The sequence below is a fragment of the Aptenodytes forsteri genome, unplaced genomic scaffold (genome assembly GCF_000699145.1).
Source record: "Aptenodytes forsteri isolate BGI_AS27 unplaced genomic scaffold, ASM69914v1 Scaffold120, whole genome shotgun sequence".
Classification (NCBI taxonomy): Eukaryota; Metazoa; Chordata; class Aves; order Sphenisciformes; family Spheniscidae; genus Aptenodytes; species Aptenodytes forsteri.
Genome location: NW_008795938.1, coordinates 2,241,395 through 2,264,260, shown reverse-complemented (window position 1 = coordinate 2,264,260; position 22,866 = coordinate 2,241,395). Strand labels below are relative to the sequence as shown.

Here is a 22,866-nt window from a genome sequence, read left to right as displayed (position 1 = left end):
AACCAGGTGAGAATACAAAATTTATTTGCAAAAGAGAAACAGACCTAAAAAACCTTATCTCTTTAGCCTAGCAATTCAGACAGTCTGCTGGAAGGAATCCTGGCATGCAATGCTGTTTATACATTTTTTCATAAATACTTCCTTGAGCAGGTAGTGGATTAAGTAACTTCCACTTCTTGAGGCAAAATGTCATAGCTCCAGCAGGAAGCAAGGCTAGTGGCCTAAACCTTATATCTTTTGTAAAGACATTCTACATAGCAAGAGAGGGGCTCAAGCCCTGAAGGTGCGAGGGTAGCTTGAAATTCAGGAACTCCATTTCCAGATGAGACAGCTGTAACTACAGAGTTATTAGGCATAAAGCAGCTGACTTATTTTCTTTGACAGACATTTTATTTGCACTGTACTCAGTGCTCTCTCTCTGGTAGATTCTGCTCATAGTACAGTGAACACGTATAGCCCTGCAAATACTTAGCCACGTGGATGCCTAATTTGTGACCCCCAGGGAGCCTTAGATATGTGCTTAGCATCTCAGTCCAGCCAAGAGAGTAGCAGATTTTCAGATTTCCAGAAAAGCTTTGTGATAAAAAATCAGCAGCTATCATCTATTGTATGCTAAGTGGCTAGGTCGGGGTTTGTGGATTGCTTCTTGGAACTAAATTTTTGTTCAGACCTGGTACTAGGTGACTTACCTGAAATCACAAAATTATAAAGTGACAGAACTGCAACTAGAACTCAGCTGTGCTTTCCTCATGGTAGAAGATGAAGTATCAACTGATGTATCTGTAACTGAGGTATCAACTTTGATTTCATGCCAAATACAGTGTTACTGTAGTGCTCCTGTAACGGAAGAATTCCCTAGGATACAGCTGTAGGCTAGTAACTGAGTGATACAACTTATCACATGTAATTTTATCACTTCTGGATTTGACCATTTGCTTTATGTTGACCTTATGTATCATGCAGATGTCATTTTTTTTTTTCTGTAATGGCTCCATCTGCTCTTCTTCTAGGACAAAGCAGTTGAAAATATTTTAATATTTTTGAGTAATAATCAAAGTGTTGTGACTGCAGAATTTCATGCAATCTTTGAAAACATGATAAAATGCCTTTACAATATCTGTTCATAGATATGTAAGTTAAAACAAGCTGCAAAAGCAGCTAACAGAATGGTTTAGAAAGGCATGAAATAACATACCTTTTTTTTCTTCTGATGTATTATGATTTTTTTAAAATAGCCTTACTGTTCTTTTCACTGCTTTGATGGTAACCAATGATATTTACTAATATAGCATTTTTACTACAGTTTGCTAAACTTGAATTTGCTCCAGAAGGAACGGCTATCATTCAAAAGAGGTTTATTTATGTGCTGGTTGTGATAAATTGGTAGATTTTAGGGTCAAAGAGGACATTTTGACCATCTAGGATCACAACAGAGGCACACCTACTCAGTCATTATTTTCCATTCAGAAATACATTTTAGGATGTTATTTAACCAATTTTAATACAGTTGTATATGCTGGAGTAATTTTATGCAGTGTTAATTTTAGCATGTCTTGCAGATGTAAATCACATTTGAAGAAATCTAAATATGTTATGTTGACATAAGACACTTGAGTAACCACCTTTGTATTCTCATAAATGTGACATCAAGTAAGGTGGAAAGTGCCATATTTCATTTCAAAAAATGTGCTGTCTTGTGAGTGCCTGTGTATGGGTACACAAACTTACCAGCAAAGTCCAAAGACTGTGAGAGGTCTATTTTCCTGCAGGACCACCTTCTACTGCATCTGTGGTTGAAGTTAGTCCAGTTCCTATAACCCCAGAAGAATTAAAGAAACGAGCACTGACACTTAAAATAAAGCAAGAATATTTCAGTGCCTTGAAACATGAGGGTATGTTGCTATTTGGTTACTTATATTGGGGGGTGATTGTTATTCCTAATTTACGTTGTGTAATAGTCAAAACTAGGGAAAATGGATGGATGAGTAACAAAAAGGAGGGGAGAGAAAGGAGTGTCTGGAGAAATCAGGAATTTTTTTAGGGTGGTAGTCATCAGTGATTTTGTGGTAAATATATTTAAAATAGAAATGAGTTTTTCATTCTTCTTTTTGTTCTCTTCTGTTTAATTTCATTTAATTTCCTTTTCCATGACTAAGCAAGTATTCATCATGAGAGAATAAGTTTCACAGAGGTGGTTAGCCACTCTTCAGTATTCAATTGAATTGAATTCAGTATTTGAAATGTTTTGATCTGGGAAAGAATTTGTTGGCAATTATATATTTCATTGATGCTCTTCTCTCTGATTCCCTCTTCCTCAAGCCACATGGGATTCAAGCAGCAAGACACAGATTTTGTTTATTCTTCCAAACGCCTTTCCAGACAGACCCTTCCAAAATCCACGTTTTGTTCAGTCATTCTGTCTCTTTGTCTGTCTTGCCCAATAACTTCCAAGCCAACTGGTCGATTTCAGCCAAAAGTAGATGTCTGAAAAACAGAAGTCCCAAAGTGAAAATGGGTTGAAATTTTTTTTGAACATGGGTTTAGACTAGAAGAAAAAGACCTCTTTCTCACTAAAGGGAAGATGGAACTTAGCTGTTAGAGATTCTGTTTGGCAACAGTTGGCAAGCCCATCATCATGTATGTTACCTCCTTGGCAGGCTAACTTTTGCATAGTATTTATTATGAAAAGTAGAGGGCAAACAGCAGTTAATGAACAAAACACAAATTCATAAAGCTTCTTTACGTCCACACCAGACCAAATGCTTGTACACCTACCACTTTCAACATGGTTTAATTCAAAAGCAGATTAGGAATAAATATTCTAAGATTTTGGGATAATGAGGAGAGGAATAGTAGTAACTTTGAAGATCTTAATAGTATGAAGATGAATTTTAGTGATTCATTGACATGTGTTTTCTTGAGATTGCTTCATTTTCATCTTATATTTAACAAAAAAGCCAAGTTAAGAATCTAAGGAAGACTAAACATGTTGAGCTATATTTCATAATTGTACAGGCACATAGCTGGTATATTTGAGGATCATGGTTTCACTTGCAGCTGTGGTAACTGGATGCTTGTGCTTTTGGTTATACAGATACATAGAGGCTAGCAAAGTCACTAGTTGTGGACAGTTGCTACGTTTTTAATGTTGATTTCATATTCCGTTTCTCTGTTACATAAACATGTCTTGCCTTTTACTCTGCTACTGTTAAGAGAGCAGCTTTCTCAGTGGACTGTGCAGTAGCTGCTTCTGAAAATGCAGGGAGACAAAAATTGTCATACACTTATCTTTGTAACATACTGATAACAGCTACTCAAAGAAAATGCAGAGAAGTCACAGATAAGGCAGCCTTAAACTGTATTAAAGAAAGGTGACTAGAGAGGCACAAAGCATCCTCTAAGGTACTTTCAGTTGCTTAGAACCTTTACTCTTATGTCTTTGCCATCAAATAAAATAACCCTCTGTGAGACCCAAATCCATTCTACGTTTAAAATTTTGAATATCAACTCTTTCTTGCTCCATACAGAAAGTGTGCAGACTTGCATTCTACTGTGACTGAGAAATAACATTAAAAGGACATGCCTTATATTTTCCAGGGTCCATCTTTCTATATTGGTTGCCTAAAAAATGTTTCAGCCCCAAACCTAAGTATTTACATGAAAACTTAGTAGTGTATAGAATAAGGATTATAATGTAAATAATTTTACAGTCTTTAACTTTGAAGTCACGGTACCAGTTACCATATAATATTAATTGTTTAAAAGATTCTGCAGTACAGAGGGTTAAATATGAAGAAAAATCAAGCTGAATACTGAATTTGCCTTCAGGATTGAATTGCTGACTTGTTTCCATTTCTTATCTTTTTAGCTCCTTTTTTTTAAGTATTAGTCTCTCAGTGAAAGATTGATTGTTTTTTTCTCAGTTCTTCCCATTCTGAAAACTAAAAATCATGAAATTCTCAATGTTTTTAAAAGTTTCATGTAAATAATCTATGCATAATTTTGGTAGAGGTGAATTATTTTCTTAGTGGTCACTAACTAAATTCTTTTCTAATGCAACCTGAGTTTTAGGGTATAAAATAGTCATATGTAGGAAGCTCAGAGCAAAACCAGTTAGGTTCATTTTAAAGGGCTGGACGTTAGAAACAGAAAAGCAAACTTTTGTTGTGATTAACATACATAATGATTTAGATGTGTTTTCTTTAAAATTTTTCTGTAAAAGGATATTCACATTTGCATCATTAAGCTTCTAGGTCTGTTGCTGTATAGTGTTAATTTAGTTCAATGTCACTGTCTACTTAAACATCTCCTGCACCTCTCTATTAGTTTTAAGACATTTGTTACCTTGTGAATTCTGATGCTTATGGAAGACACAATTTTGTAAAATGCATGGTGCAATAGGGGTGATTCTGAAAAACAATTTGTTCAAGAATATGATAAATTAAATAAACATTTTACTGCCTAAAACCAGGTTAACTTGTTAAACTTTAGGTGCTTAAGACTGAGAATTTTCCTCAAATTTTATAAATACTAATTATTATGACGTTACTGTTTAAACAGAGGTAGCTACAAAATCTCGACTAGAACTTATAAAAGAAAAAGCTTTAGCATTTGTTGAAGAGCTAACAACAAAAGCGGAAGAGGCTTATAAAGATATGGAAAAGTGGCTTGGATCCAGGTTCTTGGCAGAAATGTCCAGGTAATGTATATCCAATTTTAAACAGGAAGCTTTTTTTTCAAACCAGACTATGCTAGTAAAGATAGTTGTTTATATAGAAGCAAATAAATTGAAAAAAATATGTAGAAAATAATAATTTCATTTAATGAACTGGAATTTAATTTTACCTTAAATACTTGAATGGTAATAACTCATTTCTTGGATGATTAGAAGGTTCTGCTGGCAGCAGTAGAAGTGATTATCAGTTCTGCTGTTTTTCTAGACTACAGATTTAGCAGATTTACGAGCTTCAGCAGACAACCAGTTATTCCATTTAGTAGAAGCCTCTATGTCATTTCAGTGGCTTCTGTCACTTTGGATTGTGGGGTTATTTTCTTTGCTGTGCTTAACACATGCTGGAAAATTCCACCTACTGTTATTACCACCATGTATAACATTTCTCAAAATTATTTCAAGGTCCATTAAAAAGAAAGTTCTTCTTCGCAATTTTTCTGTCCTAATAAATAAAATGTGCTTGGGACCACTCTATGACACTTAGGCCATCTGGCATAGAAGCCTATGTCCATATCATTAAAGGATTTTACTCTCCAAAAGAAAGGGGTCACGTAGCCTTTTGGAAAATGTTTCTGGCCTGTACTAACTTTTGAAGCATACCTGGGATCAACTAGGAGGTGATCCATGTCAGGGCAAGCCCACGACAAGAGACATGAATGTAGGTTGTGAAGGCTCTAACAGGCAGTAGCTCAAAGAGGCTGAGCCTCTGCCTTCCAGCCAGTTTATTTGCTCTCCTAACAACAAGCACTACCAAAGATGATATTTACAGAACATCATGCCCTTTGACCTGACACCCCAGGCCAAACCTTGTCTAGTTGAACATTATAAACAGCTGACGTTTCCTTGTATAAATTGTACTCATTACACTTGAAACAGGAGTTCATATGCCCCTCCACAATGCTTTGTACATCTAGGATTTAGGGGCAGAGCAGAAGACAAGGCATTGAAATAGGATAAAGGATGATTACAGATGCAACATGTATGCTCCACCCCTATAAAATTTATGGAATAAAGAAAGTCTCATCCTTTCATATTTTTCCATCAGGTCCCTTCTGTGGCTTAGATCTGCCTTTACATAAATTTCTTACCCCAGTCAGAAGATTTCTTGCTGCCACAGGAGGAGTACACTTCATAATGATTTTGCTGACTACAAAATTCACACAGATGATTTGTAATTCTTACTTCAGGAAAGCTCTCAAAGTGTAAACACATTAAAATTTGAACCTAAGTTATTAACATTGTGTATTAAAAGTACTCATTGTTTTCTGCATTTACATTTTCACAGTGTTGAAAAGCTGATAGAGGTTGCACGACATCATATTGAAAGTTCTAGCAAAATCCAATATGAAATTACTTTAGAAGAAACAGATTTCTTCATCAGCAGTGATGTAAAAGTGATTCCTGACCCTGTTCCTTCACCACATGTTCCACACATAGAGACCTCTGGAAGTGGTACTCTAACTATTTCACAACTTACTACACTTCATAAGCAGTTTCTACAGGTGGCACCTAAAGGTAAGAAAAATTTTTCCTTTTCACTCCTGAAGGACTGTTAGTTACCTACTTAAAATTTAAAGTAACTGCTGGGAGCTACTAAACATTAGTTACCTATATTGTTAAAGATCATACTAGAATTAAAGATCCTGCTACATATAAAAGTAAAGTCATAGTGCAGAATATTGAAAATGTGAAATACCAGATAGTTTGAAAGCTTTTAATGTCTTTTCTATGGGCTTTATATCCTCAAGACCATGTAGTTAATATTCCTCTAACAGGTGTCTCTCTAATGTGTTTTAAAGAGTGGTACGTATCATGCTTACCTTGCTTAAAGATGCAAGTCTTTAACTTGTTTACAAATTCATAGCTCGGTGAGCACTGAAGCTATATTATTTTAAAACACATTTTTAAAGAAATCAGTATTTTCATGAAACTATTATATAGGGTCTGTTATAACTATTAACCATTCTTCAAGTCAATGCGTGCCAGTTTTTTTGGGTGATTTGCAAATGTTAACTCAGATATGTATTATTTTTCCTTTGTACATGCATTTATTATGTGCCTACCCTCTAATTACGGGAATCTTAGGCTTAGGATGCTTGAAAAGACGTTCTTGCAAAACTTCCTACTGCTGTATAAATGTTACAAAATAATTTAGGTAAGGCAGTTTTAAACTGAGCTGGAAAGTAGTTAAACACATAAACCTTTGCAGAAGGTTTCATTACTACCAGTGTTCCATATTATAATTATAATGATTGCCACTAAGATCCTGAAATACAATGTGTAAACATGTACTTACAATTTTGGATCCAACTCTTCCAATGTAATAAGGCCACAAAGGCACAATGAAGTTGAATTTAAATCTTTATTCAGAAATGCTTTTCATGTATATTTATGGAGAAATTCCAATTGCCTTTTGAGCATAAACGTGTTTTAGGCAGAAAGATGTTTACAGTTTTCCTTTAGAGAGATGCATATCATCTTATCTATAGTGTAGGAACGTGGGTGTGTGTGTAAGCATTCCAAGCTCTTCTATAGAGATTAATTTAGCAGATAGTATTGCATATATAATGCCATGTGAAACTAAAAATCTGTAGATTTGTAATCATTAGATAGTGCCATATAGGTGAAACGCAGGTACCAGTTTGGTCATTCCACTTAAAAGGTTTTCTTTTGTTTTTAAATCATTTATTCATTAAGATATTTAAAACTAAAAAATTTTGTCTAATACAAACTCAAATATTCTTGACATGTTTAAGACAGAATGACTATTTTCCTTGTACATTTGTAATAAGTAGCAAGAAGACTAATGAAATCTTTATCTTTCTACAATATTGTCCTTTTGATAATATTATATTCACTAAAATGACCTCAGACGACTTGCACAGCTATCCAAAAAGGTAAATACCTTGACTTAATAGTCACCAGACAGTGAAAGAATGCTGTTGTATGTTCTCTGGGACAATGGTAAGGAATTATTATTTAAAATAAGGTCCCAAAGAACATGGAACAGCATTCGTCTACTGTCTGGTGACTATTAAGTCAAGATATTTACCTTTTTGGATAGCTGAATTAGGATGGGGGACACAAGCTGTGCAAGTAATCTTTAAAATACTTCCTCCCGTTCTCTTACACACTTTAAGACCGCATAAATCACATCCCAGATTTCCTAAGACAACCTCTGCCCGTCATTATAGAGACTCCACAGGAAGAGTTAAATCCTTCCTCGCCTAAAACACCAGGAAAATTTTTCACATCCTTCTGTCTCCCCTTGTTTAATAGAATGCTCAACAGAAAATACATGCCTCCTTAGTATTTAGTCTCTTACTGAACAAAAGAGGGAACAACACTAAAGCACCCAGCACACTGGCAGTGAAACTGTTGGACAGCAGCTCTCAAGGAGATACAAAAAAGTAACAAACTAATCCCTGTCTTGGAGAATGTCTAAACAGATCTCAATTTGCTGCCAAACATCTTAGTCTTCTAATCCTTGCTCACCTGAGCAATCCTCTGAGCATTCATAATGGAAATCCACACAAAGAAGCACACGAGATGTAGACTATAGGGCAAGTTAAATAGATCTACCAATCTTCTGTACTATGTAAATATTAAAATTCCTAAAGTTGTTATGAAAATGGAATATTAGACTTATTTTCTATAGCATTATGGAGATTACATGAAGAAGAATTTTACCTAGAAATCCAAGCAAAACAAGGAGTAACAAAGGAGAAATTATTATGTTGGAAGAAATAAACATGTAAACAGTTTTCTCACAGGATATTTGGTAAATGTCAAAAGGATGTCTTTTCAAGATATGTTTGACATTGCCAGAAGGAAAGCAAAAAGTGGGAGTGCCAATATACTTAAAAATTGTTTGGTATTTACAAAAGAAATCTTATAAAAATTGTAAATAGTTTTGTGTTTCCTAGGAATTTAAAGTATTAAAGAACTGCCGATTCATCACAGACAACTTTGTTCTATCCTGCACACTTGGTTCTCCATGGAAGCCCATTACTCACCATTCTAAGCACCGATGGACAAAAAATACAGCCTAAACTGGACCTTCCTACCTACTGACACAGTCTTTCAGTTGATAAGGAAATACTTAAATTATTATTTTTTTATTATTCCAAGTGCCATTGCCCAAACTCAAGGTGGCTCTGCAGTATTTGTTAATTTCACTAACTCCTTTGATCAATTTGTTAACAGTGCTTTAATATATTGCCTCAGGAATGTGCTGCGCTTTTATAGGAAGAACTGTAGCAGGTCTTAAATGGAGCTACTAACATTCACTTTTTTTTCTTTCCTCTTCTACAGTCTCTCTGGATATGTTCTGTTCTTATCAACAAAATTAAACTAACCATCTATTAGATCTCATCCCCTTTGATTCTCTTTAGCACTATATTCTTCCTATGACCACATCTATTGTCAATTCAATTAGCACACATCTGGAATGTCTCAATTTTCTTCTAAAGGTGCTTCAGAGGATGCAATGTTGGTAATGTTTTGCATTACCAAACAGATCAAAATAGATTCTATCCCAGACTTTTGTTCTCCATTTTATGACTGAATTACACAAGGGAATTTTAAATTTTATTTGTTTTTTCACAGTCATGATCCTCATGAACCATTCCAGTTTGAATTCTAGAACTGATTATTCATCAGGAATAACCTTCACTCAGGTTTAAAAAACTTCTATATCCAATATCCAGAAAATGTTTAAAATGCTTATTTATAAAACTATAAAATAGTCTGCTAAGATGTGAACCAATAAAACATAGAGGACAGCCTATGCACAAATTGTATTGCTGTTTCTTTTCAAATTGTAGACTTGTCAGTTGAGTTTTACTGTGTTGCTAGATTTGGAACAGATAGGCATATTAAACTGTGCATCTAGTTCAGCTGAAATTTTACCTTTTTAATAGAATATTTTGTTGAGTGGAACAGTCAGAATTATATGCTGACCCTGAATAATGTCTATAGATTATGCTTTCTCTTCCCAAGAACTTTTGTGGGAACAATTCAAGAGCTTACCATAGTAATCCTCATGATCTGACTTTGATGTGAATAGAGAGTGAAGTCCATATGTAAGCACAGAAATAAGTTCATCATCTCTAACTTATCTTTTCTAAGACTATATTTCTTTTCAATGTGCTTTTTTCAAAACTTGAAAATAAGAAAGGTTAAGTTTGTAGACAGAGGAAGTATCTTTTACTAGACAAATGATATAGATAGAAAATGCCTAAACTTTTGGGATATACAGCCCTTAATCAGAGATCCAGAATAGATATAATAACTCTCCCTCCAAATAATGGAAAATTTCGTAATTCTACTGCCTTAGTTTCACTCACACCTCCTGTTATGTCTCTTACTAAGTCATGTATGTTATTTTATTTCAGAAATCTGTGACTGTTTGCCTATGGTGATTAAAAATGTGTATCCAATTAATTTTATGAAACATATTGAACATGTTTGTATATGTTTCTGTGCATTTGAATATATATATCCAAGTATTAAGATTTCAATATGCATGACAGAGGACTCTCCTTTCCCCTCATTGCATCTGTGCAGCAACAGGCATTCCTTACTCCATGTGATTCTAAATTTAAAATCCCAATTCTTGCTAATTAGTGAAGATTGGGCATATAACACAGCAGAATCAGTAATAATTAGTGAATAAATGAAGTAAATATTTACAGTGAAAATAACCTGCAGGGGGTGATGAGTACTCAGTTTCTTGGAGGGAATGAATCATATTTTTGAGACTCCTGTCTTTTTCATCTAAGGACAGAAGTATCCCATATTATTAGCTTTTAGACTACTGAAGTTAGATTAATATAATTCAGCCTCAGAGTTTATTTCACTCATTCATCTCTTATAGCATTGCTACAGACTCTGGTGCATAACTTGCATAGATCATCATCCAAACTTCTAGTCAGAAATTGCTATGGAAACATTTTTCTCAGTGAAAATGGAGTGGAATAGGAATCTTTTTAAATGTTTTGGTAAAATTTTATGAAAAGGGAATAAAATGTTAACACAATTCTCATCTCTAGTATAGGTTTACAATCTCTTCATATTTTGTTGTCTGTATAAATTTATAATCTGAATCTTTATTGCAGTTCCTCAGTTTAGGGAAATATTTTCATACAGTGCCTGTATGAAAATATTCTGACTGGTGTATCATTAAGAAATAGTCTCTTTTGTATATCTGTGCCTTATAACTGAGGCGTGGTGATTGCCCTTTATTTCTTACGTCCCTTTAAAATGTCACAGTCCTGGTTCACAGGGTACACATCTAGTGTACACTTATGCTGCTGTCATTCTTAATGCTCCTTTTTGAATGTTTGTTTTTCTGTTTTCAGTTTCACTTGTGGTCATAATCTTAATTTCTTCACTAATTAGTTTTCTGCATTTGTTTACATGTTTCTGCACTGCTTATTGAAACATATATAAATGCTTGTCAATGTCACCTTGTATATCAGTGAATGATACTCACTTTTAAAAAGATCTGAATGAAAAACAATTCTACCTTGTGTAGCTTTTTCTACATTAGTTTTCTTTTTGATTTCATTGATGACAAACTTTTATGTGAAAAAGAGGTTGCTTCTTAAGTAGTACAGGCTGGCTTCCTTTTGTATCCTGTGTTCTTTCCATAGTACCACTGCAACAAATCCCACCTTTTCCCATGTTCCTAGTTTCCTCCCACTTCTGTTCCTTTCCATGTCTGTTAGCCTCATTTAAAAAAAAGCCCAACTGTTGTCTTTCTTTCATGTCATCTTACCTACGTGTTTTGCTTGCACAGCTATGGCCAGGATGAAATGGATGCTATGTGTGGTCTGGAACTGAGTTTAGGCTGACTTACGCCTCTTGGCCACATAATGGCCATCTCCCCGCTTTTTCCTCAGTGGGAGTGTTATGAGGATCTTTCTCCTGTACCTCGGAACAGATCTGAAAGAAATTTATAGAACCTTCATAACTCCTTAGTTATAGAACTTCATAACTTCAGGAACCACCTACTGACAAACCTGATTCATACTGGCCATTCTAAAATTATCAGTGAGGGAGAACTGGCAGACAGACAAATTGATGTAGAGATACATGGGCAACAGAACTGCATAACCTTTATTTCCTTAGGTAAGCATGGTAAGAATGTACTAGAGGGAAGATTTGTAATGAGTATAATCATAGTTTAGATGGATTATAGAGCTGATCTGATGATTCATGCCTCTTAGGTATATATTTACTGTTCTCACACACTGTAGGATATGCTGTCTTTCTGAAGACACATACAACTGGTCACTTATAAACACATGATGTCCCAAACATATTTTTCTGAGAGTTTAAACCCTTGTGTTTTGAAATAAAAAAAATTCAAAACTTGAAAAATGTTGGTAACATTGAAGGTCCATCTCACAGGGAATCTTATCCCTGGCAGTGGCTCACAGAATCTACTCTGATCCCCATTTTTCTAATCAACAGCAAATTTCTACAGGTGCCCATACACCTCAAGAAGCAGTAGGCACTATAGAGGTGTTACAACCGTTTTGTCCCTTCCACCCTCTGACTTCTGCAGTTGCAGATCCATTAATCCTGCCCCCCATCTCTTTTTCATCTTTTCTTGCGGTTTTGTAGCTGCCTAATGTTAGGGAAGGTTTTTAATCTTTACTGTATATTAAGAATGCTTCTCCTCTCTTTTTGGTCCTGGGTATGGTCCTGGGGCACATGTCAGAAAAAGCTTCTGTGGTCTAGTTGTTTTTGCTGTCCATGTGACCACAGCTGCTACCTCAGATTTAAAGTTCTTTAAAAGAATCGCTCATAATGGAAATGTATTTAAATTGCATGTTCCTAACATTTTTTTTATAATATGGCCTTTCAGGATGCTTAGAATAGAATGGAGCAGACAAACTGTCATTTTTATGACAATGGGAACAAACAGTTCTCACAAATTGTATAATGCATATATGAAAATTTGCCCTTTCTTGTAAAATAGAAAAAAGTGGGGTACAAGGGCTCTTTTTCTTAAGACCTTCTAAAGTACCAGAAATAGCATTTCTTTCTGTGATTAGTTTAATGTAATCATTAATTTTGCCTCTTGACATACACATCACAATAAGGAGGGTGGGGAGTCAGATTGTTCTTAGGTCATTTCCTCAGCGCTTTACTTCTGCTATTTCCCAATGAATAGATTTCTAGTTTTATTGCCTCAGTTCTGCACGGAATTTGTCTTCATTATTTGACTGCTTTCTCTTCAAAGTCATGACCTTATGGCAACAGTGTACTAAAAGAATCATTAAATTACTTGCCAAAAGTAGGAGATTCATGAGCTCTAGAGATAGAATTTTCAAAAATGTCAGCTTATGGCATTTGCTCCTACAAAATGTAAGAATGACCACCTTGAGAACAATTTGGAAAGTAATATTGAGAACAATCTCAATGCTTTAAGAATGTTTCCATTTTGAGAACAAAATGTGAAGCTCATACAGTTCCTCTTTCTCAAAGCAGTAATAAAATCATTCTGTGGATAAATATATTTTAAGAAGATCAGGTCAGCTACATATGCCATAGAACATCTTACACATTCTATGACAGGTATTTGATTATGTCTTTATGGACTCGCTCCAAGTTAACTTTTCTGTCAGGTGTAATGGGCATCATAATAGGTTTGTGACTTCAGTAGTATCTTCTGGAGAAATTTTGCCTGAAAGACCATCCTGAATTCCACTCCCTAACTCTGTTTTTCTCTGTTTCAGAAGTGATATTGATGCTGCTGCACTTTACTGGTTGCATATTCTGACAAACTTCTGGTAGTCAAAAAGAAATTGGAGTCAAAACTGACCATTTCTTACAAGGGTCCTGGGTAGCCTCCAAGTGATTTAAGAGTAGATCTCAGTTTTCCTTGTTCTCTTTTATGGCTGCTTATTTCAAGTCACAGTCTAGTCCCAAATTAACAAAATAAATGTGGATGAAAAAAGAAAAAATACAATTGATAATTTATGAAATAAAAACTATTTTATATTTAGTTGTTTCTTTTTAAATTATAGCCATAAGAGCACTGAAGCAATTTAAAAGCAAGAGTAATTCTTCTAGCAAGAGAGAAGTTGGTGACAGAGAGAAAGAGAAGAAAGATTCAGAACATCAGAGAACAAAGAGGAATCGCCAGTTTCCAAAAATTTGGCTAACAAAATACTCCTGGTTAAAATATGATGATGAAAGGGGAATAATGTTTTGTGCACCGTGTCGTAAGCATAATGTGGATTTGGGGGAAAACATTCATAATTTTTGTTCTGGCACCGATGACTTCAAACTCGAATTTATAAATACACACCAGAGTAGTGAAGCTCATGCCTGGGCTACCTGCATGGAAGCTGCCAGTACTGCTTCACCAGATACAGCTTCTGCTGAACAGATGTTGAAGAGCATGAACTCCATAACATTAGGCAGAGTAGAAAATATTTTTAGAACATGCCATGCTATTGCTAAATCTGGTCGGCCCTTTACAGACCTTGACTGGATGTGCAAACTAGATGATATGAAAGGAGTGGATATTGGTTCTGTATTTAGAAATGACAAGTCAGCAAGAATGTTTATACATTTTATTGCTGAAGTAGAAAGAAGAGCTTTGAAAGAGAAACTGGAGAAATGTAAATTCTTTTCTGTTATTAGTGATGGAGTCACAGACAGTACACTCAAAGCAGCTGCAGTTGTCTACGTACGCTTTGCAAATGAAGGAAAAGTCCATTGCCAGATTGTTGGGGTTCAACATGTTCACAAAACTGATGCTTCAACTATAAAAAATGCAATTGAGGAAACATTACAAATTAATCTTCAGCTCAGTCTGGCAAGCCAAGACTGGTCAAGAAAATTAGTTGGGTTTGGAAGCGATGGGACAGATGTCATGGTAGGAAAAAACAGTGGGGTAGCTAAACTTCTGAGGGAAATTCAGCCTTCTCTACAGTCTGTGCATTGTTTTGCTCACCGCCTAAAGCTGGCTTACAAAGGAGCGCTGAAAAATATTCAGCTATACAACATCTTAAGCAATGTCTTGAGAAATATTTATTACTTTTATCATAACTCACCTCTAAATAAGAATAATCTCAAAGCCACATATGAAGCCATTAAGTTACACCCAGCTATTCCTTCTCGCGTTGGAGGCTCCCAGTGGCTTCCTCGTCTACAAACAGCTCTACAAATTCTTCTTAAAGGTTATCCTGCAATTGTTCTACATCTAAGCAAGGTAAATGGTTTAAAATTTGGATGTAACTTCAGGAAAAATTAATTGCTATGGCTAATTTTTGTCCACATACCTGATGCTTTCTTTTTCTACACTGATTTCCAGATTGAAAGAGATTCAAGAGCCTCAAACCGGCAGAAAGTCAAAGGCCTTTTACACCTCCTTCTGAGAATGGAGATAGTCAAGTTTTCTCACTTCTTGTTGGATGTCATCAATGTCCTCAACATTCTGTCACGTGTTACTCTGGATCACAACTCCTCCATTGCAGACGTATTTGCAACTGTGCAGTCAACGCTGGAAACACTCCACATGTATCAAACAAGGTCTGACATTTCTAGCAACTGAGCCATGATCTCTTAGAATATAATAAAAGAGTATTATATATTGTTTTGTATTCTGTATCTTTCAGAGCTGGTCCAAAGGAACGCCTGATGGAGACCATTCAGCACTTTCATGGTTACCAGCTTGTTGGAAATGGAAATATTTCAGCAGTACGAACCAAAGTACTAAGTAATTTGGTGAAGAGGCTACGTGATTGTTTTTGCAATGCAAGTCACGATGTTTTGAGAGCAACTACTATTGGAAGTTTTAAACTATGGCCTGACAAAATGAAACAAGGTATAGAACTGTGATAGTGGCTATTTGAAGTGCACCTTCTAAATTTTTTAAAAGCATAAAAATATTTTTGTTTTGCCTCTGTTACAGAATTTGGTGAAAAGGAAGTGTCTGTCTTGACTAAACATTATGAAGTCATACTAGAAGCTGCTAGTGTGAAAATAGGTGAAGTAGAAACTGAATGGAGCATGTTGAAATTAGAGCTGTATAACAGGTAATAAGAAAACTGCATTTGTGCCTGTTTATTGATTTACTCAAAAGGATTATGGAAATACATTTAGTGATAGTTATAATTATACTTCTTACCATGCTTTTTAGATTTGAGAGCATCCAGACCTTGACGTGGGATTCAGTGAACTCAGATTATTCAAAGAAGTATCCCAACATCCTGACATTGATAGATTTGATCCTAACTCTGCCGGCAAGCTCAGCTGAAACAGAGCGAGGCTTCAGTCAAATGAAACTCACCATGATGCATTTGCACACTAAACTAAGATCTGAAAGTGTGACAGATCTTATGATAATTCAGATGAACTCTCCAGATATCAAAAAATTTGACCCCCAGAAAGCTATTCATTTGTGGAATGCTACTTGGCAGAGAAACAGAAGACAACAGGGAGATGATATGATGACAAATGAAAGACCGGATTACTCCTCTGAGTTTGATTTGGAGAGTCTCTGTGGAAGTGACTAGATGAATATTGTTAGTTTTTATTTCACAATCTTCTTATAACGTACATGGACACTTTAACAGAATACCTTGCAGGGTTAATGAGTGTAAAAATTGTATTTTTTTCATAATGTATTATAATGTTAAAATATGGCTTTTCTTTATGTTGCTGAATCACCAGTAGATGTTTACATTTGCCCTTCTATCACTGACTTAAAAATCTGAAGACAAGGAACAAAAATAATGGAGTACATTGTTACCTTGATGACATGTGGACAGAGGGATGTCTCATAACTTCTATCTGATTGTTTATTGCATTTAGCTGAGTCACAATACATTGTAACCAGTGGAGTTAACTGCCATGTTACTATCAGTCTTTAATAGTTCAAGAGGCTTCATTGATTCTGAAAACCCTAATTTTCTTTTGAGAAATGTGTGGAAAATCAGTGCATTATTTCTGTCAAATGTTTGCTTGACCTCTGTAGCCTATAAATTTTGGGTCATACCTTCTCTCTATGTCTGTATGTGTTGCTACTTTTTATTCTCTTGTCAATAAGGTTTAACATGAGCTTTCACAGTTTTTTGTCAGACTCATCCTTCAGAGGACTTTCCTACAGAGGCAGAACAGATCCATTTTCCATTGCTAATTATTAATTGCACAAATCAGTCTTCCCATAGCAAATACTCTTACAGCCAGGATATGACTAATGTACTTCGCAGCTTGAACCACTTTTTTTCCCGGTAAAAATGTTTGTGAGGGTTGCAATAAGAATGCTGTATCTTGATTTTTAATCTAGGAGCTGAGAATGAGAATTGTTCAGAGAAGTATCTGATTTCATAATTTTATAATTCTACACGTTCTGAATGCAACTTTCTATTTGATAATTTCCAATCAAGTTAAAGCATACCAGCAGAATATATTTCTGCCATCAAGGAAAAAGCAATGATTTATATCAAAAGATAGCTAAAGTGACATCATTAATGACCCTTCTTAGTTCTTCTAACAGTGATGAAGATGAACTAGAAATAATCTGGGAGAAATGACTGTGAGTTCATTCACCTTTAAATCAACCCTTTTCTAAATCAAGATCAACTCTCTACTTTCAATATAAAACATGTCTAGTAATTGCAGAAGATAGACTATATACACACACACAACACACATATAGTCTTTATTTGTGTGTCTTGCATATATATTCATGCTACTTCTAGGTTTAAATAGTATGTCAGAAATAGAGTAGGTTTTGAATGCATGCCTCATTAAGGGATGTTAGTCCACTCAGGTAGAGTTAATCTGTAGGGATCAGAAAGAGACATCAGTACTGTGCATAATATGGTTAATTATAAAAGATCGATCATTGAAATATCTTCGTGATTTCTCAGATAACAAAAATGTTTAGTTATACTTTACCTAATAAGCAACAGGCTATATATTATACAGAATACCTTGTTAGATATGTGGCATTGCTAATTTTAAGGATTTTCTCTTAAGTCACATAATACCAAGTTTTTCCCCTCCAAGTTTTCAAATGGGAAGATTTTAACTATGATGAGATTAGAAAAAGTTTGAAAATGTGTCCCCAGAATGTCCAACAGGAGAAGACAAAAACCAAAGTAACGAACAAAAGTATATTTAGAATCTATAACACTGAAGTCACGTCCATGATGCATGGGAGCAGCACCACATTTTTAGTATTTGGATTGAAGACAATGGATACATTGTCCTTGGAAAAATACCAGTGAAATCTTAGTATCATAGCAAGTAGTTGGAAAGTGGTATCAAGAAGCCATCCATGTCTAAAAATGGGATCAAGTTTAGTCAGACAATCTATATCCACTATTTGCCCCTCATTCTTTTTTGATAAACTTTTAAAATAGTCCACTGTAGAATGTGTGGTTTGTTTTCCTTAGTGCTTTGGTGTCCTTCTGATTATATGGTTTGATTATATGGTTTTGTACTACTATCTGAAATATTTTTGCTGCAAATAAATGTTATTTACTATCATTCTTCCTAATGGCAGCTATGGAGAGGGGGTTATCCCTATCCTCTTCGTAATATTTGGTTTTAACTGGAAAACTACTACTATGTTTTCTCATAATCTTCCTTTCATAGATGAAACTAGCAGAATTCCTTCAACCTTGCCTCTCAGGACATGTTTTCTAAGCCTGTGATGATTCTTGCTGCTTTCTTCTGGGCACTCTTTCGTTTCCATACATCCTTCTAGATCTGCAAATTCCAAAATTGTATGCCAGCAGAAGCCTTAACAGCTGAAAAGAATACAAGGATTATTTCCAGTGTCTTCCCGTGTACTTTCTGGCGATATTGTAATCTGCCATAATCCCTAGAGCATTTTCTACAGAAATTTTACTTTGGCAGTAAGATTCCCATTGTGACATTTATGCAGTTCATTATTTCAACCCAGTGTGGCACTTGACATTTATTCTTATTGGATAGTGTCCTTTTTATCCTAGATTATATATCCAATTTGTAAAGTTCACTTTGAATTCTAATCCTGTTCTCCAATGTGCTTGAAGTCTTTTCCTGATTGGTTTTATCTGGAATGTAGTAGTGTATTAATTTGTGCAATCTGTTTCCTCAAAGTACTTTGATCTGTTTCCAGTGAAATTTACTTACTGGTCTTGACCATCTCTCCAGTTTTTCAAAACCTTTTTGAATTCTGATTCTTTTTCCAAAATACTTGCTATCCCTTCTAATTAGAAGTGTTTCTACACATTTAATAAGTTCATTTTCTATTCAGTCTCCTATATCATTCAACAAAAACCTGTTGAGTTTGGTTTCTTTTTTTTTTGGACTTAACAAAAAGATTTTGTAAAGAGCATACCTGTTTTGAAACCAGTCTTGCTAGGTGGACAAAGCCGATTCGGGGAGTTGTTTTCCCATTCTTTCCCAGAGGACATTATTTCCTTTTACCACTTGCAGAGTACCATTTGCAGACATCAGTGTTCTTTTCTCAGCACCATCTGTGTAGCTGCCCACTCATAGCATCCCTCCATGATTATAAGGCATTGGCAACCCCTGAATTAAATTGATGAATCACCTTCTGTCTTGTAATATAATCAGATACTCAAAACCAGTTCCATGCTCTGTAATATAAAAACAAATACATTAAATATAGACAAAATATCTAAAAATACATTGAGGAAAGTTATTTGATACCTTTTTTATATGCTTATAAGGGATTTCCTCTCTCTCTCTGAGACTTCCTCATTCCTCCTAGGTATGTCATGAGGAGGAATTAGGTCACATTCCATTTGAAGTTTTTGAACTATTATAACTTTTTGAAGACACTTTGGAATTGTCCCACATCAGATGTTTCAGGAGGAGATAGTAAAGTAAAACAAATTACCCTACGGCACATCGGCAATTCTATAATGAATAGATAGAAAGTAGCTTAGCTCTGAATGAAAGAGAGGGTTGTTTCTTTATATTTACCACAGATGAAGAAAAATGGGTAGACACTGCAGACCTGACAGTGCTTAAATATCTCACAATAATTTATGTTTGCCATAGGCTTACATCAGCTGATGTCAAATTTACCTGAAAATTATGTTCTAGCATGTTCTACAATCCAATCAAAGTTCTATAAATTGTGATTAATGTTTTAAACTCCAATCCTTTAATCCCATTTCATACATTATCTCTTGATTCAAGTGCTTTAATTTCCTTGCCTCTCAAATATTTTTTAGGTATGTTTCTGAAGTCATGTAGCCTTACAAAAAGTGACATAAGGCTATTAGTATCCTTTTAGAATTTGGCGCCAAAATACAAAATTCAGTTTTGTTCTAGGAAGCCAGAAACCCATAGGAAATACAGGAACAGCATTTTTTATTGTCATATAGGGAAATCATAGTAGGAATTTAACAGTTTAAACCATAAGATAATGTGAGAGAAAGAAGTTAGATTGCCAGAGTACTAGGGATCAGATGTGGAAAGGGAAATGTTCAGTAAAACATGACATAAAAATTATGATAGCTGGGCTTTTCATGGTAAAGCACTAGACAATCTGAGACTGCAAATAAGATGTAAAAATTTTTCCTGTTATTTTAATATAAAGTTTTCACTGGCTTCTTAGTGGACCATAACCTATTCTCCCCATGAACCACTAGAAAGTTACCAGGTTTATTGAATCTTCTATGAAGTTTCCCAGTAATGATACTTCTGTGATGTAGGCTTTATTGTGCTGTATGGAAATAATCTGATTCTTGTGGCTTGAAGTTCTTATCAAAATACAAGTTTCTGTTTACCTTAAAATTATTAAATCAGCAGTCCAAGGTGCTTCAGTAAACAGCCTAACTCACATGATTTTTAAAAATGTTCTTTCTCAAAGTAGGTACTCAAAAACCTTCAAGAGGTAACATCAGAGCACTGTTATCAGTCTGCCAGTATTTTTCCCCAGCTTTTGCCTTCATGCTGAAATTTATGGTAGGGCATAAGGCTTCAAGTCCAGGTGTTTCTCCCTTCTTTCTTCCTGTCCCAACAGACTTTAATCTTCCCCAATCTATTTTTTTCCTCTTCTCTCCAAGCTTATATATGTATAGGATTTCTCTGCTGTATTAAGACATGCTGAGGGCATTACTCCTGGCTTTCCTGATTGGAAGCATGGAAACAGGTCTACAGAGATTGTAGTCTATTAATTCAAATTGGCAACTTGATTTTGAATACTGACATTATGAAATTAATATTCAAACACATTCTTAATATTCTTACCACTTAAATATTTCTTCATAAACTTAACAAATTTCACTTCACTGTTCCACGTCAAAGAAAAAAGTTTGTTAGCCATAGAATGTGCACAGCTATGCCTTTTCAAAAGGACAAGAAGTTTGGCTGTAAGAAGGAAAAAAATTGTCAGGCCTTCTGGTATTTCACTGTTTGTGTTTGCTTTTAAAGGTAATCTGAAAACTTACTGTTTTGATGCTATAGAAGTGTTCATAACCTGACCAAATCAGCTTTGCCTCTCAAAATTTAGATCATTTGAAGCTTATTTTACATTTTTTGTCATTACTGCAGAAGTTTCACAGTGAATCCTCACTGAGCCAGCAAGGTCCATTTCTGAAAGAAAAGACTCATATCTGTCTGTTGTATTTTGGTATACATAATTTTGTGTTTTAATACTGTGCATTAAGTTTGAAGTTTCTATTTGCTTATAAGCAAATCCATGCCAAACAAATAGGTTTTATTGCATTTACTTATGTTTATCTTATGATTTCTTTAAAATAAAATTGACAGAGCTATTTATAACTCCCACAAGCCAATTCTGAGAAGCTTTTTAAGCAATTCAATTTTGTTTCAAAGTTTAACAGATAATGGTCTGTGTTTTCCATCATATTCTCAAACACATGCTTGCTTTCAAGAGTTGAGATTGATTTATGATTGATTAAAATAGAGCACAGCAAAAGAAAAGGTTGATAGGTATTCAATACACAGAATATGTGTGTGATTGGTATTTGTAAATTGCTCATTATCTGTCAGTGTAAACTGTGTGAAGACGGGTTAGTGATCACAATGCAGATCAGGACAAGTATCAAAAGAATTGCAGTGTGTTGGAATATTTGACATTTTGCTATTAGACAGGCCACACATGATTCATTTTAAATGAGAAAATTTTATGTTTAGCTTGAAAGATATTACCACTATCAATAGTACATAATAGCAAAATAAATAATTTTCCCATATGGCCATTAAAATAAAAACATAGATTTCCTTTAAAAAAAGAAGTCTATTTAAAATGGTAAATATATTTTTTTTTATATTGACTTTCTTTTATTAGGTTTTATACAAAAGAAAGTATTTATTGACATTTTTATTGACTTGATTAATTTGGATCTTGGAACAAATTGCCTTCCTGATGCATGGATGAACTTAATGCTTCCAGATGTAAGTTAACCCCTATTTTCATTTTAACTGAAGTATTGGTTTGTGTAGAAGATGCAGCATTGTCCTTACTATGATAAAGTCAAGAGTATAACTATTATAGGGCATTATTGACTTTTCCTTAAAATTCTCCTGTTTCACTAGAGAAAGATTCTGGAAGCCACTGTGCCAGAAATAAAATGCTTTTGTCAGCATGATATTTATTTATGATTTTGAAATTATATCAGTTCCTTAGACACCATTGAAAATTCATTTCCAGGAGTTAAAATAAGACTGTTTATGTTCTTCATTCCAAGACACAAGGATAAAATCTGGAGCTGTATGACCATAAACTTATTTATCCAAAATTTTCAGATGTAGGAACATGAAAAATTATAATTTAGTCTTTCCAGATCTTCCATCACTGAATTCTCTGATTAATTTTACTTTCAGATGTTGCTGGTAAACCTATGGGATGAAAAGGTTTACTTTTTTTAGCATATTTTGATAATTATTTCTGACAGTAAGCCATGATTCACATTAAGATTTTAATTGGATTTTACATGACGGAAACAGCTTTATTCAAATATTCTTCACACAGATGAACTGCATGAGTAAACCATTTTAAAGTTTCTGAGTGATGGATTTCCACTGAGTTTAGTGAAAACTAGGCACTATATCATCAGTATATAAAAATCTAATCTTAGCACAGAAAATTAATTATATTTATGAGTTCATTTATA

At 34.6% G+C, this 22,866-nt stretch overlaps 1 protein-coding gene across 1 annotated transcript in view; it reads left to right on the top strand.

The window, feature by feature from the left end:
• SPEF2 (sperm flagellar 2) overlaps positions 1-22,866 on the top strand; it is a 94,775-nt gene that overhangs the window by 56,567 nt on the left and 15,342 nt on the right. Inside the window, exons 25-28 of the mRNA XM_009285176.1 lie at positions 1,770-1,892; positions 4,561-4,699; positions 6,018-6,247; positions 22,041-22,147. Coding sequence (XP_009283451.1) covers positions 1,770-1,892; positions 4,561-4,699; positions 6,018-6,247; positions 22,041-22,147 — 599 coding nt within the window. The remainder of the gene's footprint in view (positions 1-1,769; positions 1,893-4,560; positions 4,700-6,017; positions 6,248-22,040; positions 22,148-22,866) is intronic.